The sequence below is a fragment of the Serinus canaria genome, chromosome 4 (assembly GCF_022539315.1).
Source record: "Serinus canaria isolate serCan28SL12 chromosome 4, serCan2020, whole genome shotgun sequence".
Taxonomy (NCBI): Eukaryota; Metazoa; Chordata; class Aves; order Passeriformes; family Fringillidae; genus Serinus; species Serinus canaria.
The window spans coordinates 64,681,246-64,707,371 of record NC_066317.1 but is presented as its reverse complement, the minus strand read 5'-3'; the positions used below and the strand labels follow the sequence as shown (position 1 = coordinate 64,707,371).

At 40.5% G+C, this 26,126-nt stretch overlaps 1 protein-coding gene across 4 annotated transcripts in view; it reads right to left on the bottom strand.

The window, feature by feature from the left end:
• Positions 1-26,126, bottom strand: part of CTBP1 (C-terminal binding protein 1) — a 237,015-nt gene that overhangs the window by 126,605 nt on the left and 84,284 nt on the right. Inside the window, exon 1 of one of the 4 annotated variants that reach the window (XM_050973587.1) lies at positions 23,472-23,542. The exons of the other annotated variants lie outside the window; for them this stretch is intronic. Coding sequence (XP_050829544.1) covers positions 23,472-23,478 — 7 coding nt within the window. The 5' untranslated portion in view covers positions 23,479-23,542. Of the gene's footprint in view, positions 1-23,471; positions 23,543-26,126 lie in introns of those variants that run through there. 4 annotated transcript variants of the gene reach the window in all.

The window sequence follows — 26,126 nt, the reverse complement described above, 5'->3', positions numbered from 1 at the left end:
TGCAGGTGACAGGACCTTTACTTTCTACTGCTAAAAATCATATGGTTCCATGCCCAAACTCCTGCACACTCATCCCATTTTCTCCAGGCTGTGTTAGTCATCCTCTCCACACCCCTCAGCACTGATAAACTGAGGGATTACTCTTGGGGTAAACAGTCTCACCTCACATCTACCTTAAATTTGTCTAAATTACCATATCTTAGACAATTTTTTGTTTTCATCTTGGATTAAGCAAGTTTCTCTCTTCTGTCTCAAATGACATGGCCTTTGAACCATCCTTGTGCTTCTTTTCCAGAACTTTCCCCACCTGGTGGAGGGACCCAGCTCTCAGTTGCCCTGGAGCAGCAATTCCCTGTGCCTGAAATGGGAGTGATCCCTCATTTTGGCCATGACTCTGCAACAGCAGCTCTGCAAGTCCAGGTTCATCTGGAGTTGATTCACCACTGCCACCATGACATGCAGCTTTTGCTTTTGTGCCTCTGACTTCATCCTCCAATTTATTAAATCATATATTAAAATAAGCCCATAAAACCAGGTGATCCAGAGCTACCTGTGCCTGTGACTTCCTGTCTTCACTGATCTCCATCTTTGACTCCACAACAAACATCAAGGATGTCTTTACAGGTTTTTTCCACATCATGGATAAAAATGGCAGCAAGGATTAAGGCAAAAAATTCCCTACAGGACTGGTACAATCTGCCCATTTTTAATCCACTTCATCTTTAGTGTTCATTTTGCACCATTCTGGTTTTCCACTTAATATGTTGCATGGTGTCAAGTCAAATGTGATAGAGAAACCTAGATTGTTAAATCAACACTATTACCCTCATTAAAAATAATCCCATAAAAAGACCCTGCAGTTTGACAATTTATATACTATAAATCTGGGCAGACAACTTAATTTTCTAAAATTTCAACCCATACTGTTGTTTTTTTTAAAACATGGCAAACTATTAATAGAAGCAAAAAGAAGTTGTAATCAGCAGAAAGTAATTTACAGCACACAAAAAAATTACTCACAACCTTTTGAAGCTAAACCTTAGAGAGTTAAACTGGGCACCACTGAAACCAGGTGTCTTGAGTTGCAGTAATAACATCATTTTAAGAACATCCACCTCAGTCAGTAAATCCCCTGATGCACCATTCACATTCCTGTCACTGCAAACAGGAGCAAGATTCCTCATCTTCAAAAAATTATATTTTCAAAAAAGATATTTTCACATCTTTATTCCTCAGATTCCACCTTACTAATGAAAATTTCTTAGATGGGTTTGACTCCATGGAGGTAGAGAAACAAACAATAATATTCCCAGAGCAGTGGTGACAGAAAGATATTGTTACAATAGGAAACTAATTTTGTCACTATTTTGCACTGTGTAAATAGAAAGCATAATTAATAAGGACAGGCATGTTAATTTTGGTTCCCTTCAAAACCTGCAGGCAAGGGGAGGAAGAGGGGGAATGACAATATTTGGCAATAGCAAGAAGAACAGTTACAAATGAGACGTTTTTCAGCTCTCTTAACCAGCCTTAGTAACAAGTCAGAATAAAAATAAACTTATAAACACTTTCATACCCTTTAGAGTGCTCCATTTAAATAGCATATTTAATCTAAGTCATACGTACCATTACAACAATGCTCTTTTTGCCCTCAATATGAATTAAGATTATTAAATATGTATGTGAAATAGTAGCCCATGCTGGAATATCTCCAGAATTAAAATCTCAATAGGAAGGTTTCTTTCCTTTTTTTCACTTTTGTGGACTTTTAGGATTTGGTTTTTTTGGGGGGTTTCTTGTTTGTTTTTGTTTTGGGGTTTGTTGTTGTTTGGTTTTTTTATTTCATTTTTGGTTTTTTGTTTTTTCCTGGTTTGGTTTTTTCCTTATTTGAAGCCACAATGATATTCAAAACTAGGTCAAGCTTACAACACCCAAGAAAAGTAAAAGGATCTGCAATTTCTTGAATTATATTTTTAAAGTATCTTCCTTTAAAATTTACCATTAAAAGATTTTCCATTTGCTTTGTGAAAAAGACAAATACAGATTTCTCCATCTCCCTGAAAACAAGTGTTCACAGAAATAAGGTAAGTACTGAAACACAGCTTTATTCCTGTCCTTGGGAGGCATTACTGCTCTGACATCACATTTACTATCAAGTGAAGCCACTCAAACTGTATGTAATGGAAAGAGTAACTGAGCAGAACAGAGAATTTCTAAGAAAGTAAGAGCAATTCATTCAATTTTTAGGAATAAATGTGAATAAAATACACAAGATTCATGGTTTGCTATACATATTACTAAAATGGACATAGACAACAACCTGACATTGTCAGCAGCTCTCTCTTCATTTGCATTTATTACTTCCTAAGTTCTAACAGATGCCAAAGTCAACTTATAATATTTTTTAAGAATGAAACAGATTTAGAAACTTAAGGGAAGGAGGCACTACCTTCCCCTCAGCAGTCTGTTAAGCCCCTGATGTGCTTTACCCCACCCATTTCCCCACCTGGGAGGAAAATCCTCTGCCCCCAGACTCCTGCACAATGATGGGACAGCATCTTCGGCCAGCTAAACTGAGGAACCAGCCAGCTCAGTTCTTAACAAACCCTCAGCAGCCACTCCTCCCTCCATCCCCACTCTAACACTGGGTAGACAACACAGTACTTTCAATCACTCCAGGGACCTCCACCCCTATTAAAAGTCACATTTTTACCTTGCAGTGCAACACTCATCATCATTTTTGCAGATTTCCTGCATTACAGCTTCTCAATGAACAGTGATTTACCTAACTAACAGCCCATTTATCAAGACAAACTCTATAAACAAGTGTAAATTTGAAATTTAAATTCCACCTCTCTGATAAAACGCTGCAGCCAGATCAAAGAAATCAAAGCAGTGGGGCTGCTGCAATGCATGAAAAACACAACTGCAACTCTGAGAGTGTGGAAGTGAAAAGCTGGGATGCTTGGGACTGAGAGCTCCAAGGAGAATTGAAACCTGAAAAGGTTCACCTGTGATCACCCAAGAAACCACCTTCACCCTCTGATGTAGGTACCACAAGGATCTCATTGAATAAGGGCACACCTGGTGAACTTTGGTTTCAGTCAAGTCTGTGATAAATAACCAGAGAGGATCTCTGGTTGGTAGCAGGGCATAGTAAACATTAAGAGTGATTAATAAACAAATGCCAGTCTACTAAACTAATTGTCAATGCTGAATACCAAGAGTGGCTTTGTATCCACACCACCAAGGATAACCAGTGGAACAGCAATAACCTGGGAAGGAGAAACAACCAACAAAGGATTAAGAGAAAACCTCAGCATAAAAATCTTGCAATAACTTTGGCTGGAAAGGAGAACAAGATCATCTGGTCCAACCCAACCTCCTTCTCCAAACAGGGCTCCAAAATGCAATTTGTACAATACTACTTCCTAATGATTTGGGAAATAAATGTACTGGTCAAGAAGTACAGGGAATGTCAAGAAGTCCAGGGAATGCTGTGAAGCTACAGCACCACCAGTGATGGAATGATGCTGCAGCACAAGTAACTAGAAGACCAAACCCAAGTTGAGGTCAAGACTTATTAACAGCTAGTGATGAAAACAGCCAAGAGATGCAAAGCCATTTACAATGACTAAATAAACCAGTGTGGATTCCTTGATGACAAGCTCCTGATAGGCCACCATGAGATCTGGTTGGATCAACTCCTCATTCCATGTCAGATTTGCAAACATCTGACGTTGAATGATGAGTTGGGCAAAAAATGCTGAATTCCTCTATAGGGCTTGACATCTTCATCTTTCAAAAATAAACCAGTGCTGTGAAAAAGCTAACCAAAAAAAAAAAAAAAGAAAGTGTGTTGACTTAACAGTACTCATCCTGAGCTGTGCATCCCTGGTGTTAAAAAAGGCAGAACTGTACCATGAAGAGCCTGTATCAGTTTTCCTCTTCTCTTACCTAGTGTGCCATGCATTGAAATGAAACTCAAAATGAACATTTTCTAAGTGAAAAAGGGGACCACATTTTCTAAGGGACCAGGGGACCAGCAATGCTGAAGCTGCTGGATGAGCACGAAGGGTTAGCACTGGGCCAGGTGGAAAAGGCAGAGTTTCCAAATTCAAGCAGTAATTTCCTAAGAGAGGACCTACATCCAAGGCAATCCTGGTTCAAGGGCTCCCATCAGACTGTGAGCACGTGGGAATTCAGTGCCCTGCTCCCCTCCTACAGCCTGAGGGACCAGCAGGAGCCTCCTGCCACTGCCAGCTAAAATCCCTTTCATATGAGGACAACCTTCTGTCAGAATCCTTTTGGGACAATGGCAGATAATCACACTAAATTATGAATAAAAGAGGCAATGGGTTCTTTCTGGAAAAGCACCAAAACTGAGGGGGAAAGGCTCATGAAAGTATTTCTAATAGATCTCTGAAAAACTGTCTACAGCTTATCATGGACACATCTTGTCATGGAGAATGAATAATTCCAAGAGCATCTGATATCTTGATATAATTTACATTTATATAAATGTGATGCAAATGTATATAAAGTGAATTTACAGAAACACAATTTTTTACAAGAAGGGCACAGAGCCAAACTAAAAGGAAACAATGGACAAGATGTAAAATACAGTTGCTCTTTCTGTGCCTCTTGCAGGGGTTTTCCTGATTCATCATCAAAGTATAAAGCAACACACATATTATATTCATCAAAATATATTGCTGAAAATCTTGAGTGACTTCCCTTGGCAGTTCCACGACTCCTGAAATCACTTGGAGTTTTAAGTAATATTTCCTCTCACTGCAACCTGGTTTGCTTCAAAAAATTACATTACATTTACTCAACACTTCTTTAAGCAACGAAACCCAGGCAGAAATCTGTTTGTTTATTGCTATCCAAATCCCATATAAAACAACATTCAGTATTTCCTTGCAATTGGCCCCACAATTTACAAGCCCAAACCACTATGGAAATATATAGGACAATATATTTATTGCAACCCATCCAAAGTTTCTTGACTTTTGATTCCTTGTCTGCTTCCCAAAGTCCTGGTGAATGTTTACATAACATGATTGCTTTTAATCTTTCTGTGTTTGCTTCAGACATGCCCTGACAACCACTTAGAAAAGTGGTATTTTCCTGACAAAATGAATCATTTGTCTTCTACCACCAAGTTGCAGATCTTTGTTACAGAAATAGAAAGGCTAGAACATGCCCTAGGAAGTCTCTTTCTCTGCTTTGAAATTATAGGGAGCAGATATAGTCACTTTGAAAATCCTGTGATAAAAAAAATTAAAATTAAAAAAAAGTGGCACAATTTCCTGAAGCATGAGCTCATAATGGGAACAACATACTGTGACAAGTGGATTGCAAGAGGAAAAATACAGCGTGGAATTGCACAATCCTTTCTAAGTCAAAGTACTGACACCATGCTCTGCTGAGAAAACCTTTTGTGCCTCTGATTTAATGATAAATTTCATGTGATTTCTCCTGGTTGGAAAAATGGAACAGAAACAAAACCAAAACACTGTCCTGACGTGTTAGCATTAAACATGTCCTTCAAGAAATAAACTTCGTGTCTTTGATTGTTACATAAAATTCTATTTTTGGCTGGAACAAGAAGGAGAAAAAGAACAAGAAAATAACCACAATTATTCTCAAACCAAGAATCCATTAGAGGTCTAAAAGCATGAAGGAGAAATCCTTTTTAAGGAAGAAAATATCTCCATTTCCAGCCCTATATTCCAGTTTTCACCACCTCTGCTTGGCAAACTGTGGTCAGTGCTAAACTCCTACTCTCCCCATGCATCCAAAACAGTCTCATCCCCCTTAAACTTGTGTCCTTCCCAGTTTTAACCACTTTTGTTTTTTCCAGCTCTGACCTTCCCAAGCCCATCACTTCCTAACTCTATTTTCTGACATGCCTTTCCTTCCCAGAAATGAGCCCTCCTCCTCCAGCATCCACCCAGGTTCAGATTCTGCTCTTTCCTTTGCCCATCCTGTTCCCTGTTCCCAAACTCCATCACTCTGATGGTGACAGCTCACACTCTGAGTTTCCCTATGATAAAACTAATATTAAATTTTGCAAAGGTGCAGAACATGCATTGGTTAAGACCAAAGCAGAACCATCACTTTGCTCTCCATCCTCCCTGGAGACCTCAGCCATCTCTATTTTTTCCCCTCAGCAGATAATGCCATCAGGCCACTGCCACAGTAGAGCATCAACAGAAATTTGTCCTCACTATTCCTGAGCCTTTTTGGACAGATCTAAGTTGTGCTGCTTCTTTGCAAGTTGCAAAACTCAGGAGGAACAGCATCTTCTTATGACCATGAAGTCATCTACTACACTTCTCCCCAGTAGCCCTGATGATAATCACATTCCCCCACCAGGCTTTTGTCAAATACTTGGTATTTTCATCCCTAATTCTTTTCATGATCTCTTCTTTAAGCCCCTGCATTTAATTGGCTTTGGTGACTCAGACACAACTGAAAGGGTTTTTTTCCCCATTTGTGTGTAAAAGATGGAACTGCAGTTGCTCACCTACATTTTGTTTACTAAGCATACAGATCACCATTTTCCAGCTCACTGTATTTGCCTTCAAGCTTTCTGCCTTTTATAGACAGCATTATACCTACATATGTCATCTTTTTTCCCCTTGACAAAAAAATCACCCACTGATGTCTCTTTGTTAGAATACAACAAATCATAATTATTAGTCAACAGTATAAATGTCCACCACAGGACAAAAGCAAATCTGGGGCTTTTCCTTCACTGAAAAACCCTTTGGTTTAGAATTGCTTCCTACTTCTGGCCTATTTCATCTGCCAGTTGAAATACAGAGTGACCTCTCCATATGGCACTTTCAACATACATAAAAAAGATACAGATGCACAAATGTTTTGTCTAAAGCACGGAGAAATTGGAATGCATCCTTCAGTTCCAATTTATTGTCTTTGCACTGATACCATAATTTAGAAAAATTAAAATGTTCTGAAGTTTGTGTTTGATAATAACTAACATTTCTAAAGCAGTTTTTCAGATGTTCTTTTTGCAAAAATGGACTATATATGTCTTTAGTATTAAGCCAAAGGGTCTTTTGTAAAGAAAAATAGCAGTTACTGATGTCTATCAGACAATCAAATCTGCCCCTGTGGGGGCTGTACACACTCATTCCCTACTGATGACTGAGCTACTGCTTTCAGAGAAATTAATTTTTTTTCCTTCAAAATCCTTCAGAAAGTTGGGTTGATTTTTTTAAGCAATAATCTCAAAACATTTCAAATCATGTGAATAAAGATCTCAAGTTATTTAACCAAAATAACACAAACATAACCACAGAGAGAAGAGTCTTTTTATTTTCATAAAAAGGACAGAGGTTCAATACCATAAAGTTCAGACCCCCATTTATGTCCTAAAATCTGAAACATTGACTTGATCTAAAATAAAATCCCAACCCCTCAGATGCTTCTGCTTCATCCTCTGCATTCAAGAGCTGAAACCACGAGATGTACACAGCCAACTATTCTGCAAGATGTTGGTACCCACAAGCACTTTTACAGATCTAAAAGCATGAATTTACTGTTTTTCTGGAGGCAAAGAAATAAGATCATCTTCCCAAGGTGTTGCACTCCCCCTCTCCATCAGGGACAGCCCATCCCATACACTGCCTTTCTTCTGCAAGCACAGTGTCCAACCTCACAAACAACTCATCTCCAGCAAGGGATGCAGGTCAGTGATCTCCCAACAGCTGGCCCTGACAGGCCACAGCTGGATGAAGAGAATCCTTATGAGCAACCAGGACATGCTGCTCCCACCAACTATATTTCCAAAGTGGCTGAGTTGAATGTGTCATTGGGATGTAAAAAGCTCCTTTTCAGGCATTTCCTCCTCAACAAGGGAAAAGCTTTTCTTGCAGGCTCTGGTGACAGCACAAGCAGGTGATGTTAGGCATGTGTAATCCAAGCACAGAGACTGCTGGGAATATTAATCCAAGGGGTTCCACCTGTCCAAGAGCAGATGGGGCACCAGAATTCAGAAAGACCCATCAAGGCTTTAGGAGCATCCAAAACCATGGCACCATCCCCTGACCAGGACACAGCAACTTGGCTCCATCAGGAAAAGAAAAGCAAATAAAATTAACTTTGCAGAAAGCAGATTTGAACAACACAAGTGGTTTGTCCTTCCATCTTCCATGACAGCAATGCTGCCACATCTGTTTGAAGAAGTTTCTCTGCAGCAGCACCCTCAGACTGTAACTTGCTGCATGTGCTCTCTCCTTATCTCCAGATGTTAAAACCAAGTTAATCTCTCAGCAGAAATGCAGAGAATGCTGTCCTTGGACCATGTGCAGCACATCCCACACAAGCCTCACTGATGCTGCACAATCACCAACCAGAGGAAACAAAGCACTGCAAGGCAGCAGAAACTGGAGGTGCATGTGGGAAACAAGAAATGTTCCTTAGTAATAAACTCAGAGTATCTGACAGAAAAAAAAATATGTCCCATTATGCCCCCTGGTCAGGGTATTTAGCTCTTTGTGTCCCCACAATGCTTTCCAAAGGGTTGATCCATCCTTTCCCCAGCTGCTCTCACAAATGCATCCTGTCCCATACTAAATTCAGGGTACTTAAGATGTGCTGCACTTCATCCACTAGAGCATCCAGTAGAGCATCCATCTGCTCCATTCCCACTCTGATCCAGCTCCCACCTGGCTGGCACAGCCCAAAATCTTATGGCAGAAGATGGGCATGGCAACCTGGGGTTCAGCTGGGAGCTTTCCACTGAGAGCCTGCCAACATTTCCTTGAATCCATTCTTCCCACTACGCTCTCCTGTACACACAGCAACTGTGAAATCACTATTAATTATGTCCTTTTGCCTGACCCACTTATCTCAGAATTGCAGTATCTGGGATGGGCTAAAAACAGGGGGGAAAAAAAAAAAAGGAGGGAAGCTGCTCATTTTCCTTTCTGGACAACTCCTTTTAGAAAAGCCAACTCTGTTCTGATTTTCTCCACTATTTTTTCCTCTGTCTTTCATTTCTTCTTGAACTTCTCTTCTGTATCTTCCTTTTGTTTCTCTCTGCAAGAAGAGGAATCGGGTTAGGAAAAAGGAACGATGGAGAACGCTGATCTAAATTGCTTCACATCTTCAAATATGTGGAGAGAAAATGATGGAGCGTGGGAAGGGAATGAAGCCCTGTGGGTTTTCTTTTCCAGATGACTTTCTTTCCTTCTGGCTCATGACTGAACAAGATATGAGAGAATAAGAACTGCTGGAGATTTTGGCAAATATTGAAAAGGAGAACATGCAACTACAATTATTCAGAGAATAAGAAGAAAATGCTAAAGAAAAAATAAACCCCACACATACAGGCTATGGGCTCTTTCCAGAGGGAGAAGATTTTATTCAGTCTGAATTAAATATGTCTATTTTTCCCATTCATTCAAGCGTGGATTTCATATAAAATTCACAAATACCTATGTCAAATAGAGCGAGGAACACCAGCTCAGAGGCATCAGAAAGCCTTCTTTTATTGTAAGAGAGAAGATACACAGTTCTGTTTCCTGAAGGGTGGCAAGGAACCAGAAAGAGATGAAAGCACAACCATAATACGGCAACTAACAATGTTCAAATGTTCTTGCCTACACATTAGGAGACACCACCATGCACTTTTTGCTTACATTTACTTCTGCATGGAAAACAGCTTAAAATTGGTCCTGGTACTGTGCACTGCTGCCTGGAGCAGGGCTAATTTCTGGTTCAGAACAAAGGACCCTCATGGTAAAAACAGAGCACTTGAGCATGCCTGGGTTGTTCCCACAGAAGGTGAGCTGTCCTCCAGGTCCTGAAGCAGAAGGCACCGAGCTGCAGCTGCCCACAGAGATCCCTGTTCCCCCCTGGGATGGCTCACACATCCCTCCTCGTCACCCACCACAAACCAACACAGCCACCAGAACTGCAAACCCACCAACAGGGAAAGCAAGCACAGAAAGTGAGGATTTATTTGAACATAAGCTGCTCTTGAGGCATCCTTTGATGGGTTTGTTTCCTTACTTGTGACCTTTGGGAAGGAAGGAAGGACACATTCAAAACCTCAGTCACTGTTTGTTTGATAAAACAGAGGTGATACCATCCATACAATACATGTAGTACACATACCTGATTATTTGCCTTCAGCAAATGCATCAGAGAAAACAATTTGTTTGGTTTAAACTCATTTAAAATGGAGGTATCTTTCACTGGGAGAGGAGTTTTCCATAGGAACAGGGTTTGCACTTTGTGACGTTTTCAGAAAGACCTAAGAAATAATATAAAATAACAACTATTTCTGCCTCCTGCCAGGCTTGTTGGAGTATTTTAAAACAGCTTTGCTAAAATAAACCAAGTTTTTTTTTTTTCCCCCGAACAGATTTGCCACCAGGGAACCAAATCCTACCCTTATAAGGCTACAGCAAAACAAAAGTCCAAAAAAAAGTACAAAATCTAGTCCATTTTTTAACTCAGGAAATAGGAATATTAAGACACAACACGTTTAAAATCAGTTTCTTCAGAATTTGCAAGGCAGATGCTTCAGAAAATAATGTTCCCAAAAGATCACCTTCTGGTCCTTCACTCCACTCCTCTCCATCTAGTGAGATCTTGAACTGTTAGAGTTACAAAACTAAAGCAGAGATTTGAAATCCACAGCCAGGATTCAGACTTTACCCACTACAATGTTTTACACACACAGAAAGGGTTACTTTTACCATTAAAGAACTCAAACTGTTATGGCAAAGCAGAAATTATTTAAACAACTTTGCCTACAAGGACTGATCCTCCCTCAGCACTAAAACCCCAATATACACAAGAAGAAAGGAAAACCTCTGAGTGTTAAACACTGGAGAAAGATCTTAAAAATAATGGACTCTAAAACAGTTTACAAGAATCTAAAATAATGCCTGTGCTAAGCTAACACAGAAATCAAATTATTTGGAAACAAAAAGAAAAATCAATGTTAAAGATTAATGTTTTAACTCTCTCCAAGGCAGGATAAATTGCAGGGGAAAAAAAAAAAAGGCTGAAAAGCCAAGGTGTTTTTCTTTTTTTTAATTTTACCAAATTTCTGCTCTGGACCATATTCTATTTAAGAAACTGCATGAGAAACAAATTGCTCCAAAGCTGAGTTGAACCTCACCCAAGGTTAAGTGAACACCAAACACAGACCACTTCCTTTGGGTTCTTGGTATAAAAAACAAAATATCACCAAAATATGCAGCAACAAAGGATGCTGCTATGGCAGCTCGTCCCAGCAGTTCCAAGGCTGATGTCTGCAGTGTTCCAAGCCTGGGTAAATAAACTTTAAAGGCTCTTGAGAGAAAAAAGTTATTTTCATCCTCTTTTTTTTTTTCATTACCCGACACTAGGAGTTGAGTTGTATAAAAGATTTTCCTGTAGCACATACAAAGGCAGCGGCACACCAGTGAGCACTTCATTAATTAAAAGCCAGAAAAGGAAGTTTGCTAAACGAAGCAAATGTTCTTATCACTCCTATCTATATTCATTAAAACTGACAGGAAACCAAATATCACCATCTGTCTACTTGCAATAAAGACACTAAAAACAGCTCTGGGGTAGAAGAATAATATAAAGTATAAAACTGCAGTTTTTCAAGTTTCAGTTTTAAATGGACAAGAGAGAAACTGATGTCAGACGAGGGAGAATGAAGGATGACAAGGAGCTGGTACATGAGACTGAAAAAAGAAATTACATGCTTTAGAATATAAATTGAAGCCCCTTTCAAATCTCAGAAAACAAACAATAAACTAAAGTTTGCACTGTCTTTTTCATTCAGGTCAGTGGGTCTGGAAAAGGCCAAATGTTGCAACGGCAGCTCATCTGCCTACTTACAAATAATTGCCACCAAAAACAGTCAGAAAACTGTATTATGCAACTTCAACTGCAAATTTTTAATGGTCAAGCAAGTCCCAGGAAACACTTGTGCTTCATTATGTCTTGATACACTCTCTTCAGATTTACAAGGGACCATTCTTTTAATTATTCCTGTATTTGGATTTTGCTTACAAATCAAAAACAATATAAAATTGAGTAAGATTTGATAAAAGGGAAAAGATGGCAGAGGTACTAACTTAACTATGAAAAAAAACCACCAGGCTGGGCTCACACCAGCAGTGGCAGAGGTCAGCTGAAGGTCACTGATTTAAGGTATTTTCCAGCATTTGTACAATTCCTACCTTCTAGTAATCACCCTTTTTTTTTTTTTCTTCTTTGCACTGCAGGGGAGAGGAAAGAAAAAACAAATAGATGGTAATAAGATATTTAATGACAGAAATGAAAATAAACTACTGCTCACACTCTCAAGAGCACAACTCCCTGTCGTTAATTCTGCACTATTCCCCAGCTGCATTTTGCATAGCAATGAAAAGCACTTCCAGTTCCTCTCAATGCTGCATAAAATATTAGCTTCACAGTCACAGTTTTTAAGACTAAATAAGGTTAAAGTAATTTAAGGCTGAGATAAACAGAAAAAAAAAAAAAGAAAATTCATTGTTAGAAGTCTCCCAGCCCCCTGTGGTGCCGAGGTACCGGAGCACATATGGTGCAGAGCAGATCCCTGGGACCTCCAGGAAGCACAAATGGGGTCAGGAGAGGAGGAGCAAGGGAGTTCAAGACTAAACTGAAGCCTTAATGATTTTTATTATTATGTACTTCCAGGATAGTACTTTGTTTTTGTTTATTTTCTGCCCTAAGAACAGTAATTCATACCTCGATAAAGGCTCTCATTAATATTCTATGAGAATGCTTTTTTAGCCTCAATACAATTACAGCAGAGCAATTATTATTCTTCTGTTAATACTTTAACAATACTAACAGAACTATTAACAGCTCAGCATAATGAGGCATTTGAAACAGAACTGTAAGGCTACTTCTGTTTACTAAAGAAACCACAACAGAATTATACAAGTTAAATAAAATCTGAGTGTAAAATGTCACTGTAAACTGATGTGCAAATGTGCCATCAGATTCCCCCCTGATACTGAGGAATCTCCTTTTGAAAGTCAAGTCAATCCTGTAAGGATATAAGAAAACCAAACATTTTTAAGTGAAGGCTGAAATTCAAGAATAAGTTCTTTTTTATGTTCAGTATATAACAGAGACATCTCTTTGTGCATGCCAATGAAATCATTGGGATGCTTAGAAAGGATTTGGTAGGCACACCTGGAGGTATGTAACAGAAGAGAAAATACAAAACTATCCATAAAAAATTCCTGAGTGTGCTGTAAAAATGCATCCAGGCTGATGCTGGAGAATGTTTGTTTATTCTAAGGTGACTATACAGCATCTAAAACACACAAGAAACATTGCTGCAATGGGAGAGAAGTCAGTGTTGACATGTTACCTTTATAAACCTTTTAATAATAAGCTGCACAGTAAGGGCAACAAGCATAACCCAGATTATTAGATTTTGGAAAATTTTATTTTATATATGCCTTGTTAGAGCTCCTATTTTCCTACTGAGAGTAGTAACTGTGGAAGTTGCATTTAAAATTATTTGCTAACAGAAAGCAAATGACTACTCGGGTTCTTCAGCAGCATGGATAATCAGTGGAAAAGGTGAAATTCTCTGGCAAAAAGAGAAAGCACAATTCACTCCTGTGGTTCCCCTGCCCACAACTGCAACAGTAACAGGGTGCAAATCAAAGCATCTAACACAGCAGATATTGGAGAAAACCAGCCCCAGACTCCTAGGATTTGAGACTGCCAGGCTGGAAAAAGTTTTTTCAGTTCTTGGGAACAGAGAAAAGATCCATTTCCTACAATCCTCTTAGAAAGGTAAATGAAGCTGAATCCTGAAGCACAGTCTTAGTCCCTCCCATTCCCATACTGGTAAAGCTGCTGCTGCACCACTTTCCTTTAATTATGGGAAACTTTGTTCTAATATCATACACACAATTCTACCTGTATTATTAATTTCTTTAATTATTTATTTAATTATGAAAATATCTACTTATTAAAGTATGGGGTTTTTTTTAATCTTGTACCCACCTTGTCTGTGAGCTGATGAATTGATCTCCTTTGCCTGGTCTGTACCCACAGATGAAGCTGTCCCTTCTGTAAGGTACCACCAAGCAGCCCCTTTTGCTGATTGTACCAACTCCCCTGCTTGCTCACAGGGTTATGTAAACTGTCTTTAAATTCAGGATGGGTTTTGCCCTTTTATACTCAAATGCATCCTCTTCTCTTCATCCTGCTACATACAACAAACCCTGGATTTGTCAGGTTTGATTCTAGCTTGCAGCATGACTTATTTTGGTGAGCACTTTGCTTTAACACCTCCTCGCCCACTGCAACACCTCCTGGATATTATTCTTGAATTCTCTTTAGATAGTCAATAACAGTTTTCCACACACCTTTGTAAAAGCTTCCCTTAAAAATCTACTTTTAAGTGACTGTTCCAGTGAATATCCCAGTCACAACGCCCTCATGTCTTTTATTTAAAGTACCGCACCAGCACCTCTGCACAGCAGTGATGTAAGTAAGGCTTGTCACGCTTTTGCTCTAGAGCATTAAAAAACCTGACCCAAAACCAAGTCCATCTTGAGTGTACCTTCTAATCCTCACAAAACCAGAATAATTTATTACTATTTACATTGCTTAAATTCAAAGTTGCTATTTAGATGGTCTTAGTAGTAATGACTGCAGCAAGCTGGAACAGGTTCACAGCACTAAAAATAAAATCTGGGTGTCTTGAAGCCTGGGAAAAATACAGCAATGCTCCAAGGGTGTCAGTACAAACCAGCAAAACAAATTTTCTACACAGACAACATTTCTTATTCATCAGTTTGAATGAACAGATATTTACAGACTGAGAATAATTCAGTTTCTACAGGTTTCTTGGACACTCCCATCATCATGCTTCCCTTTCCCATGTGTTTCTTCTCCCACACTTAATTTGTCTGCCCTCTACCGTCTTTCTTGCCTTGAACCAGGCTCAGGCCAACTATTTCTCCCTGTCCTGGTTTTGCCTCTCTCCCCCATGCCCAAATGATGTGATGCAAGTGATGGCTCTTGGTAAGCTCCAGTGCAGGAGGGTCTCACCTCTTGGGTAACAAGCCAACCTTTTTCTGCCATTTCTTTACACTATGCAGTAAATATAGTTCTTTTTTTCCCTTTTCCCAGCCTATCCCATTATTTCTCTCTCTTTTACATACTATCCATTATTTTTCAGGGCTTTTTTCCTTTTTTTATTATCCTATCACTACCAGAGTCTTTAAGAGAAAGCTGAGGCTGTTGAGTGTCTCACACCTGTCATTTCAGCATTATGATTAGGAAGCAGATTCTGAAAATCCTGATGCCACCATAAAACTGGTAAACTAAGAAACCTCACCTTAGATTCCATCACTTTATCACTGTTCTTGTATGCTTCCCTAGATACCTGCTGATCACCATCAGAGACAGGATATTGAATTGTAAGTGCTTGCTCTGAATCAGAACAGCTGTTCTTACAGATTTATTGCTAAAACAACACGGGTTCTGCCAGACCTAAGAAAATCAGCAAGAAATAAAGTTACAGACTCTTGTATTTTGCCACAAGTAGCTCTGGTATTTGGAAATTCCCTTTCCTTGTCCATGTTTGTTAGACTGTTATGCAAAGAGAGTTAATTCTGGTAAAGATTAACACATATGTAAAGTACCCAGATGATTTCTTTGATTATGATAGGAAACATTTAGATATGAAATTCAGCACAAAATACTTTTCAGCTTCTGAGAAATATGAGTGAAACTACTTTGAACATGATTAGGTTAGGAGCATCATCCTTATTAACATCAGAACGAAAAACTATTTGTTGGAAAACACTCACCATTTGAGGTATTCCCTACTGTTTTCCAATGTTATTTTCCCAGAGACACCAAGAATGGTTTGGTTTTGTGGTTTGGGTGGGGTGGGGGAGCAGGCTGTTGATGTTTTGGGAAAGCCTACCAAAGCTTGCTTTGTTTGCTTGCTATCCTCAGCTACAGCAGTAAGTGGCTGCTGGCAGACCTAACTTCAAAAACCAGCTGCAGGAGAAACTGTCATTATTTCATCCATTCAATCTAGAATTAAAACCTTTTTTTAAAAATGTATAAAACAAAGAAACAAACTTTTAAAAATATTCCAAACAAACAGCAGAAGGTTTCCTCAATGGCAAAGTTCCCAAGCCCAGTTGGCCAAGCCCTTCCAACCACATATCCACCCTTGGGTTTCAGATCCAAGTTAAACTCCACTCCCCACCAGTCTTATCTTGCCAAATTCAGAGCAGAAGGAAAACATGCAGAGGACTCCAGCACAGGCAGAGCACAGACACACACAGCAGCACTCCCAGGGGCCTGCTCTGCAGTTGCATTTTATTAAGGAATGCACACACTTCTGTGCTCCAGTCAGAAATATTCAGGGGCTCCAGCACATGAACAGTAACTCAACAATCCCATTTCCTTGTCTGTATCATAAAATAAACAGTCTCCAAGATGGACTCTATGGATTTATGTCCTCTCAAAAGAATTTAGTAATTGGAGGGGAAAAAAAATAAAACTATAAGTAAAGTGAACAGTTCAAAATGTGCAGTAAATAGTTTGGAAAGCAATGTTCTCATCTGGGAGTATTGCAACAGATGTTTATCGTGAGCTACTGCAACAGTTAATCCAACTCCCAGCCAGGTTACCTCTTTGCCTTTGGAAACCAGCCTTTTTTCCATGGGCAACTTACAGCAAAGGAGGGGAAGTGCCAGAACTGACAGCAAACAGTTAACTGAATGGAGCAGGAGGGAAAAAAATCCATAAAGCCCAACCAAATAAAGTGATATCTGGCCCAAAAGACTTAGATGAACAGGTGTATGTGTGGGTGGAATTGGAAGGAAAAAAATAAAGAAAAACATTTAAACAAAGCCTCCACTGACATCCTGGTCACTTAAGTGGGTACACACAAAACAAGCCAAACAACATTTTTGAACAATTCAGCAAATAATGGATTTCTTTCTTTTTTTTTTTTTGAGAGGGTAGGAAATATGATTATTGAACTTGGATATCAAAATTATTGTGGTGCCAATAAGCCACAGTAACACTCAGAGGTTATTCTATTCTAAGATATTCTAAGGAAGAATGAAAAAATGAAGGTACAAAACTACAAATGCAATCTGGTATTTACTCCTCAAAGATACAAATGCAAATCACAACTTAAAGCATCATTATTTAAAGCTGAAATTACCATTTCATAATGAATGCAAATCTGATCCCTGTTTACAATATTTCCTAAAGGCAAGTGAGAGGCTAGTGGAGCATGCCAGAGCATGGACATACTTCTGCTCCTGACTTTACACGCATTTAATTCTGAAAAAACCTTGAGCATACATGAGTCCTGTGAAGAGTGAGCAGTCCATCCCCTTTGACCATCCAAAAGAGATCAGGCAAGAGAGGTAAGAGTACCACGTTCTCAGTGCACTCACCTGAGCATCACCTATGGCTCCACCACCCCTGGGACCACACTCACCCTGGCTGCCCCAGGATCCCTGGAAAACTGCTGGGAGCCAGAGGTGGTTTTTGAGGCTTTACAGCCTTGCTAGCTTACAAGGCTACCTGCCACTTTCACAAGAACCCCACACCCTCCCCTTCGTGTTCCCAGCTGTGGTAACACAAGAGTCACAAATTCTGGAAACTTCTGGTCTAAACTTCCTTCCTTACTGAAGAAAATCTCAGCTTGTTGGTTGTTTGGGGTATATTAAACAGAAAGAAGAACAAATGCCAATCTGTCAAGTGTAAAAAAGATGTAAAGAGATTTTGTTCCTCTAATTGCTCAGCAGAACAATAAATGAATAAAGAGCTCTAGGAAGTCCTTTCCACTCGGCAGTATTTCTGCTGGTAATGCAAAACAATTTTTCTTGGTACTTCTCTTAATCAACAAAAACAACAGCAAGCATTACCAGTCCTTTCATATTTGATGAAGGGATTGATGTTATTTATTCAAGAAAGTCTTTATAAATATTCCTTCCCTTCTAAAAAGACCAATGACCACAGAGCCACGTGCCCCCAGTACGTCCTCTCAGCCCTTGGCCCCTTCCAGGCCACTGGAACAAGCCACCCATTGGTCTATTGACTTAAAAACAACCATTTGCAGCTTGGCTTGTTAAGGTTTCTTTTCCCCCATATAACAAAAGTCGGAAGTGTCAAGGGAAAGTTTTTGTTTTCTAAATTTTGAGTATTCCAGAGAAATATATTGACATTGCATTCCGCAAGTCTTGCCAAAAATGTCTTTTGTGTTCACAGCTTCAATGTTGATGATAAATTTTAAACACCAACAGTACAAAGTATGATTTAAATCAGAGCCTAAATCATAAATGTAAAAGTAATTTAAGCTAGTGAACTGGAAATCTTAATTTAAATAATCTCATTTTGCCACTATAGTTTTCCTAAAGACCTATTTGCTTTCAATGGTTGTTAGTTCTCATTGAGAAGGTAAATAAACTACTTGCATCTATTTAAATTATTATGAAGCCTAATATATTCTACATCTTTTATTTTTACATTTTATTAAGTAGACAATTTACTAGGCAATCATTTTTTTAACTATGATTCCTAAGCGCTTCAAAAATATTTAGTGAGTCCTAAAGCACCTTTTATAATGATGATTATCTCCATTTTATGGAAGGATAACCCAAAGAAGAGACAATTAACTAGTCTGGGCTCTTTCCTTCACCACATTAAACTAGCTCTAAGGTAAGAAGATTGATCTCCACTACAACAGCAACCTGTTACACATAAATTTTTCACTCTGACCAAGCAATTGTAATAATTTGTAATTATTGATTAAGAGATCAATTAGAAGCAAATACTCAGGTAGCAGCAGCAGAAGGCTGAATTAAATATCTGTACAAGAATCAGGAAGCTTTGCTGGATGCTTTTACCAAGATATGACACTTAGAACTATTTTTACTTCATCTCCTAAAACGTGGATGCAAAGGTAGCACACAGCACAGTCTGTTGCTGCCTTCACAGCACCACAGCTTGCTTGATGAGCAACCTCAATTATTTTGCCCTGAATGACAGCAAAAACAGCATTGAGCACTGAGATCTCTTACACAGCCCAAGAGAGCATAGACACCAGGCTCCCGAAGTTGTACAAACTCCAGTTTGAGTACTCATTTCTTAATAGGGCACCTTGGAATTTGCAGGATGTTGTGCCACCAGCACTTAGTGTCAATGTTTCAGAACCACTTCTGTGTACTGAATATTGCCCATCCTGATGAGACCTTCCATTTGCACAGTTTCTTTCCTGAGGGATAGCAGCAGCCTGGAATGGTTACTAGTCAATATAGGCCACGTATGAAAAGTGGGAAAAGTGGTACAGAATTATTTTTAACATTTTTCCACAGTCTCTCATCATTGTGCCCATTTTTCATTGCGCCCTAAGTTGGTCCATGATGGGAACTGCATCTTTCCAAAAGCAGATCCTGATGTCTCCTACCAAGCCCTTACCAAGCAGGAGCATCAGTGCTCCTTAGGCTACTCTACCCTCCTGTGAACTTGCCTTTCCTAGGATGCACACAAAAATTTCAGCAGTTAGACATTAGTGACCATTTCTGAGCTTTGCCAGCAGTGGTGAGAGGCACACTCCACCCCACGGTGCAGGAAAATAAAACAGTAAAAGACACAGTGGTCTATGAAGAGACAGTTATGATAGGAATGACCACATAAAATGCCAGCTCGTCCCCTCTGGCAAAAGGGTGACCACTAAGAGGGATGGCAAGAGGGATGTAGAGCAGAAGGGTCTTGAGGAGACAACCCATTGCTTGGACACTGCAAGATCCACCTGGATTCCCCATCTCATTGCGAGTCCTCATCTGCACTTTCAGGACAGAGAGTGTTGTTTCCCCCAAAATCAACTCCAACACTGTGTGCCAGACCCCAAACCACCCCCCACCAACAGGCCCCACACACACAGAGTTTTTTGCCTACACACAAGCCCAGGAATGAGGGGGATGAGCAGGTACTGCAGGTCAGGGACTTCGCTGTGCCCACGCCAAGCCACTGCTGAAGCAAAAGCGAAAGGCTGCCCTCCCAGCCAGCAGCAGCATTTCCTGCCCAAGCTTCCCAGGGAGATGCACCCAGTGAAGCCCTACCCTGCCCTGGTTTCCTGGCCACCAGGCAGGCTCCAGCCCATCCTGCCCTGCCACCAGGCTTCCAGGCAGGATGCTGCTGCTGTGGGAAGCAGCGAGCTCCGATGGGAGCGCCGGTCCCGGAAGGCAGATGTTGTGTAAATTCATATTTCATCAAAACAGTTAATTGTGACAAGAGGGCTATAAAATTCCTTGTACTGCTTAAATTATTTCTCCACTTAGAGCAACTCTACTACCAGGAAATGTTACACATTGCACTTTATACCCAACTGGCAGCACTCAGTGATAACATTACAGCTCTGTTAAATAACAGATATAAAAATCACAGATCTTCAAAAAGTACAAATTAATTTTTCTCCCGTCATTCAACATAACCATTTACAAACAAACATGCCATGCAATTGTCATTAAAAGTTTTCCAATCTAGCACTGCATGTGTTTAAATATGAAAATTATACTTCTGAAATAAACATTGCTGCTATCAGGGAAAAGTGCTACCATAAGTCACATCACTATAAGACAGAAACTGCCACCATGAAGACTCAATAATCCCTCACATTTCACCAAGAGAATGTTCTCTCTCCATCCATCAGGGTCATGATAAAAGGAAAACAAACAAAAAATAGCTACAAAACAACTAGGCAGCACCTGCTAAAACTTTGATTGTTTCAGACCCACAAGTAGGTAAACTAAGAAATTCAGAGACTGTTTTGTAATGAATGAATGGTTTATCCGTATTATTGGTGCCAAATCCCCAGTAATCCATGCTCAGCAAATTCATACAATTAGGAAAAAAAATAACCCCCAAAAAACAACTAACAGGGTTTCACTTTCTCTAACCTGACTTTTTTTTTAATTTATTAAGAGTTTATTACTAGTCATACTTGGACAACATATTTTTTAGTAACATGTATCTCTTTTAGATATTAAGTCTACACTTAGCAACATTTAGAGTAGGAAACAACCAGGTTTTCTGCAGCTCCATGGGGGTCACAGGATCTCTACCAGGTACCAGAGAAGCAATCCATTACTGTGCCAAAGGGAAAGGAAAGCCTTCATCTTCTCCCCCTCAACTGCCTGGGTAAGAAAACAGGCAGGAGGCGTGGAGGGTAATTCAGTTCTGCAGTGCTCACATCATCTTTCATATTTCTGTTACCACCACTAGCAGGCAACGCCTGCCAGCCTGGCTGCAGTTTGTTTACACAGCATTAGAAACCAGAATTTGCCACTTAGGCTAAAAAAGCCTCACTAGGTATCAAACAGACCTAGACCTTATTTTGTCTGTTTTCTCAGGATGTTCTGAAAGAAGTTTATATAATGCGTGAAAATTATGCATGCCATTATGTAACAAAATCAAAGTGCCACAAAATGTACACATGGGTAGTTCTACTTTCAAACAGCAGTTGCTGAACTGTAGCTGGCTTCATTTTAAAAGTACAGATCTCTTGTATAAACAGCATTTATTTAATCATAATAATAACAACAATTTATATATAACTCTCTGAACTTGTCACCTACTCAAGCAATCACAATCACCTCATTATAACACACTAACAAATTCCAGTTAAACTCCTTCGGTGTTGCTCATTTCAGACGATTTGGGTAGATGATCAAAGAACTACAGGTGCACAGTTTTTCCCTGGGAGATGACAAATCACCAGTGGTGCAACAGGTGCCATTCCCATTCATTATCATTTTTCCCAAAAGGATGCCCCTGTCACGGTGCCTGCTGGCTGTCAGGATGTTTGTGCACCCATGGGTGCTCGGGCAGGAGGTGAGGACACACGAGCCTGGGGCAGTGCAGCTCCTCTGGCCACTTCCCACACCCCAGAGGAGCAGGGGCTGCTGCTCCTTGGTAGGGCCAGACTGAAATTCTTCCATCACTCCATGTAAAAACCTGTATTGAGTCTCACGGCTTCAGGCTAGCAACAAAAAAATTAAGTTTTTAGGCCTAGCACCAGAGCTGGCCTCACAAGCATCCTTCTGCCTCTGCAATGCACAGCAAGGGGTTAATCACACATGCAGGTGTAAATCTCACTGACTATATGGTCAGAACCATTGATTTTAACCCAAATTCTATATAAGGCACCTTAAAGGTTAAGCAGCGATTTTATTTGAAAGAACCATTCAAGCACTGATTGCTGAATGGCCATAATCAATTATTTCTCTCCAAAATCTCCACTTTTCACACATCAGAGAAATGGTTGTACAAATATACTACAGCTTCCAGTACCATCTCCAGCTGGGGATGCTCAGAGACTATTTAAATTCCCAGCTAACTACTAGATGGCACAGAAATCACAGAACCCAGTCCTAACTGCAGCCTTATGCAGAGAAAAAATGCCACAGAGAAAAAAGTTGCAAAATCTGTCAGCAGATTTCTCTGTCTAAAAACATATCTCCATCAGAAATAACTTTTGCCACGAAAACCACCAGGAAACTCAGAACTTAAAAACGTGGATGTGGTTTTCATAAGATGTTAAATATACAGAAGAAATATAATAAATACAGTTGATTGTAAAAGAGATCATGAAAAAGAAAGGAGATATGAGCTAGGAGATATGAACAGAGCTAAATTCGTCTATGAAACGTATAACAAATTTACCAGGCAAGATAAAAATAGAGAGTATTGAACTTCATATTTGTTATTTTACACTCAAACCAATGTTCAGATAACCGCACCTAACCACATCGATTTCCAATTAACCGAAGGGGAGGTACTTCATATTTGGCAAATCCGGGAAAAATAACTTATGGGAAGAATCCCGGCTTTTCCTCTGGGATCTGACAACACCCCCCAGCCGATTCCCATTGACTTTCCGCAATTCCGCACACGCAAACCTCGATTTCCCAACCGGGGGCACCGCAGCGCCAACTCCGCGCTCGCCAAGTTCCCGGCAGCGCAGCGCAGCGCCGGGACGGGCGGCGGGGCCCCCGCACCCCGCACCGCTCCCGGGCCGCCCGGGACGGAACGGGGAGAACGCAGCCCGGCCGGGATCCATCCCCTCCCGGGAAAACTCCCGCTGCCCCCGGCACAAAGAGCCGCATCTCCCGAGTAGCGGGCGGGATGCGGCCGGCGCTGCCCCCGGAGCTGCGCTGGCGCAGCCCCCGCCCAGCGGCCGCCGGGGGGTGCGGTGCAAAAAATAATTATTGAAAAAAATTTTAAAAATTAAAAAAAAAGAAAGAAAGAAAGAAAGAATCAACCATCGTGGCTCAGGACGGAGCGGAGAGATGGGGCATCGCGCCGGGTACCGAGCGAGCGAGGATCCATCCATGCATGCATCCATCCACCCACGCCGCCCTCCCCCCGCGCATCGCCCTCACGCCCACCTTGCATCCCGCCGCCGGCTCCACACCGGAATCCGCCGCCACCGCCGCCGCCGCTGCTGAAAATACGGGGCAGGCGGGCGGACCAATGGGGGCGGAGAGCGCCGCGCCCTCAGCCAATGGCGACCGCCCGCCGCCGGCGCCCGGCCAATCAGAGCGCAGCTCATTAGGCGGCGGCGGCCGGGAGCGGCGGGGGCGGGGAGCGGCTCTGGGCGCTCCTCGCCCGCCCCCCGCGATTAATTCTTTTCCTCCCTTTTTCCTCTGTTTTTTCCTTCCCCACCCCGCCTTGTTTTTCCCCACCCTTTTTCTTTCTTGTTCTTTTCCCTATTTCTCTCTCGCTCCCTTCTTTTAACTTCCCTCTGCCCTTCTTATTTTGGGCAGGGCCTTTTCCCGGATTTTTTAATGTAGTCCCCCCACTGTACCTTAATTATAGACACCAAAAACTTGGGGAGCCCCCAGGGAACTTGTTCTGCTCTGAGTGGAAGGATGCTCTTGCCTAAATCACGACCGATCGCTGGGACGGACCAGAGAGTGATATTTTAGAGAATCCAAAAAGATGAGAGGATAGAAGGCACCAGAACTAGTCCAGCCAAAATCTGAGCTCAGCCGCTGGTTTGGCATGGCACACAAGCTCTGTGCGCGCCTTCCACAAGCTCCCAGGATGCAGAACCGGCCTTTAAAAATAACAAAACGAAACCAGCAGATGTTTCAACCACACAGGGCCACTCCAGCATGCCAAGCTGTTTCTTTCATCTGTATCACCACTGTGAAATTCTTAGCAAAGTTTTTTATTCAAGGCGAACAATTGTGGGTATAAATACCTGCTTTGCTAAAATATAGGGAATAAACAGCCCTTTTTTAAAAAAATCAAATTCATTAACATTCATTCTTGAAAATAAACTTTTCAATCAACAAAACTCATGACTGCTTTATATTACAGCAGAAAACTATCTACTGTAGAACAGGGGAATAAAAAATGCTTCAGAATTTTCTTCTGTTTTTGCAGTCTGGTGACCCAAATAATTCCTAAGTTCAGAGTGAACTAAAACAGTGACAAAGCCCAAAGCCTGCACCTCTCATTTCTGATGTTGGGCTCCTTCTTCCTCACCCCCAGTGTTTAAAATCACTAAATTGTATTTGCTCAAAGCCCTTGCCTGAGCAGGCCACATTGTGAATTTATTCACAGAGTTTGGCTAATACAGGGTAATACACAGTGTGAAGTGATAAACCCAATATCAACCCAAGTTTGATGATAATTTACAGGAGAAAGCTTTTCTTTTGCAGATCAAGAGAGGTTTTTTCCTAAGGTGCCCCAAGAGCCAAGAACACTGTGTGGCTGTGAACTGCTGACAGGCAACCAATAACTGTGACAAATTATACATTCATGGCATCTGCAACAATCGATAAACTGACTCACCAAATTAATAAAATACAGATCACAAAGCATACATTTTTATTAAAGAATAACTTCGTGATAACCAAGTAATGTGGATGCTTCCAAGCATAAGATTAAATTACATGCTGAGCAAATCTGGCATTTTGTGATAAACTACAAAAATAGTCTTTGCAACAGCAACTGAGGAAGAACATTGCTGACATAGTCTATAAACATGTTTTATAAAGCACAACCGAAAGTAACCAAAACAAAACCAAAACAAAACCATCTAAACCCCAGAGTGAAGTGGCAGCTCAAAAATTCACTACCATAATCACAGTAATTACTTTCTAAACTTCTCCTTCTTTTGTAATTTATTCCTTCAACTACAATGCTGATTTTGGTGTTAAAAGGAATAAAACTAGATTACCTATATCGGGGAATATTTACACCAGATAAACTCCTTAACTAGTCAGACTTCAGCAGTCATTACCGGAGTACACAAAGATTTTTAGCACATTTAGGATGACAGCAAATGTACTTAAAAACACAAAGGAAGTGTCTGACCTGACAGACTGACCCTGCTGGTCCTAATTTCGTGCCTGCTGAATAACTCTAAATTTAAAGAACTTGCTTTAATGTAGGAACACAATGAATCCTGCTGAATTTGAAGGTCTTATGCTTTACACATGATAAAGTGTTTTCCTGCATGGACATTTTCCCCTACTGAGGAATGCAGTGAGAAGAGGTTTCCCAGCCCTCTGTAAAGCTGTTGGAGAAGTTCTTCTTTTCTCAGGGAGGAAGATGGAGCATCTCTTATGGCAGAGGCTTCACTACTGGGAAGAACATACTTAGGCACATCCTCAGGGTCCACAGTCTGTGCTGGGTTATTTCTACACAGCTCTGAACCATGTTCTAAATTAAGAATTTAAAATACTGAGATCATGCTCATTAAAGTTTACAATTATTAGTTTACAATTATTAGTTCTTTAGTACTTGGTCTCTCCAGGCTAACTGTGCCATACAGCTGCATTAGAAGGCTGTCCTAAATTAGTTTTAATCTACAATGCCAGATAAAATGGTGCTTTCAGAGTGTCTTCACATGACTGATGTCTTGTCAGATCTTCCAAATATTTATTTTATAGCAAAATATCCAGCATTTCCTGGAAGCAGACTTTCATACTTATGAGTATTTTACATCCATAATATTCAGCCACTTCCTCAACTCCCACAGATTTCCAAGCTAAACACATGAGATGTGCTGTTTCCCATCCTTCTTTCTA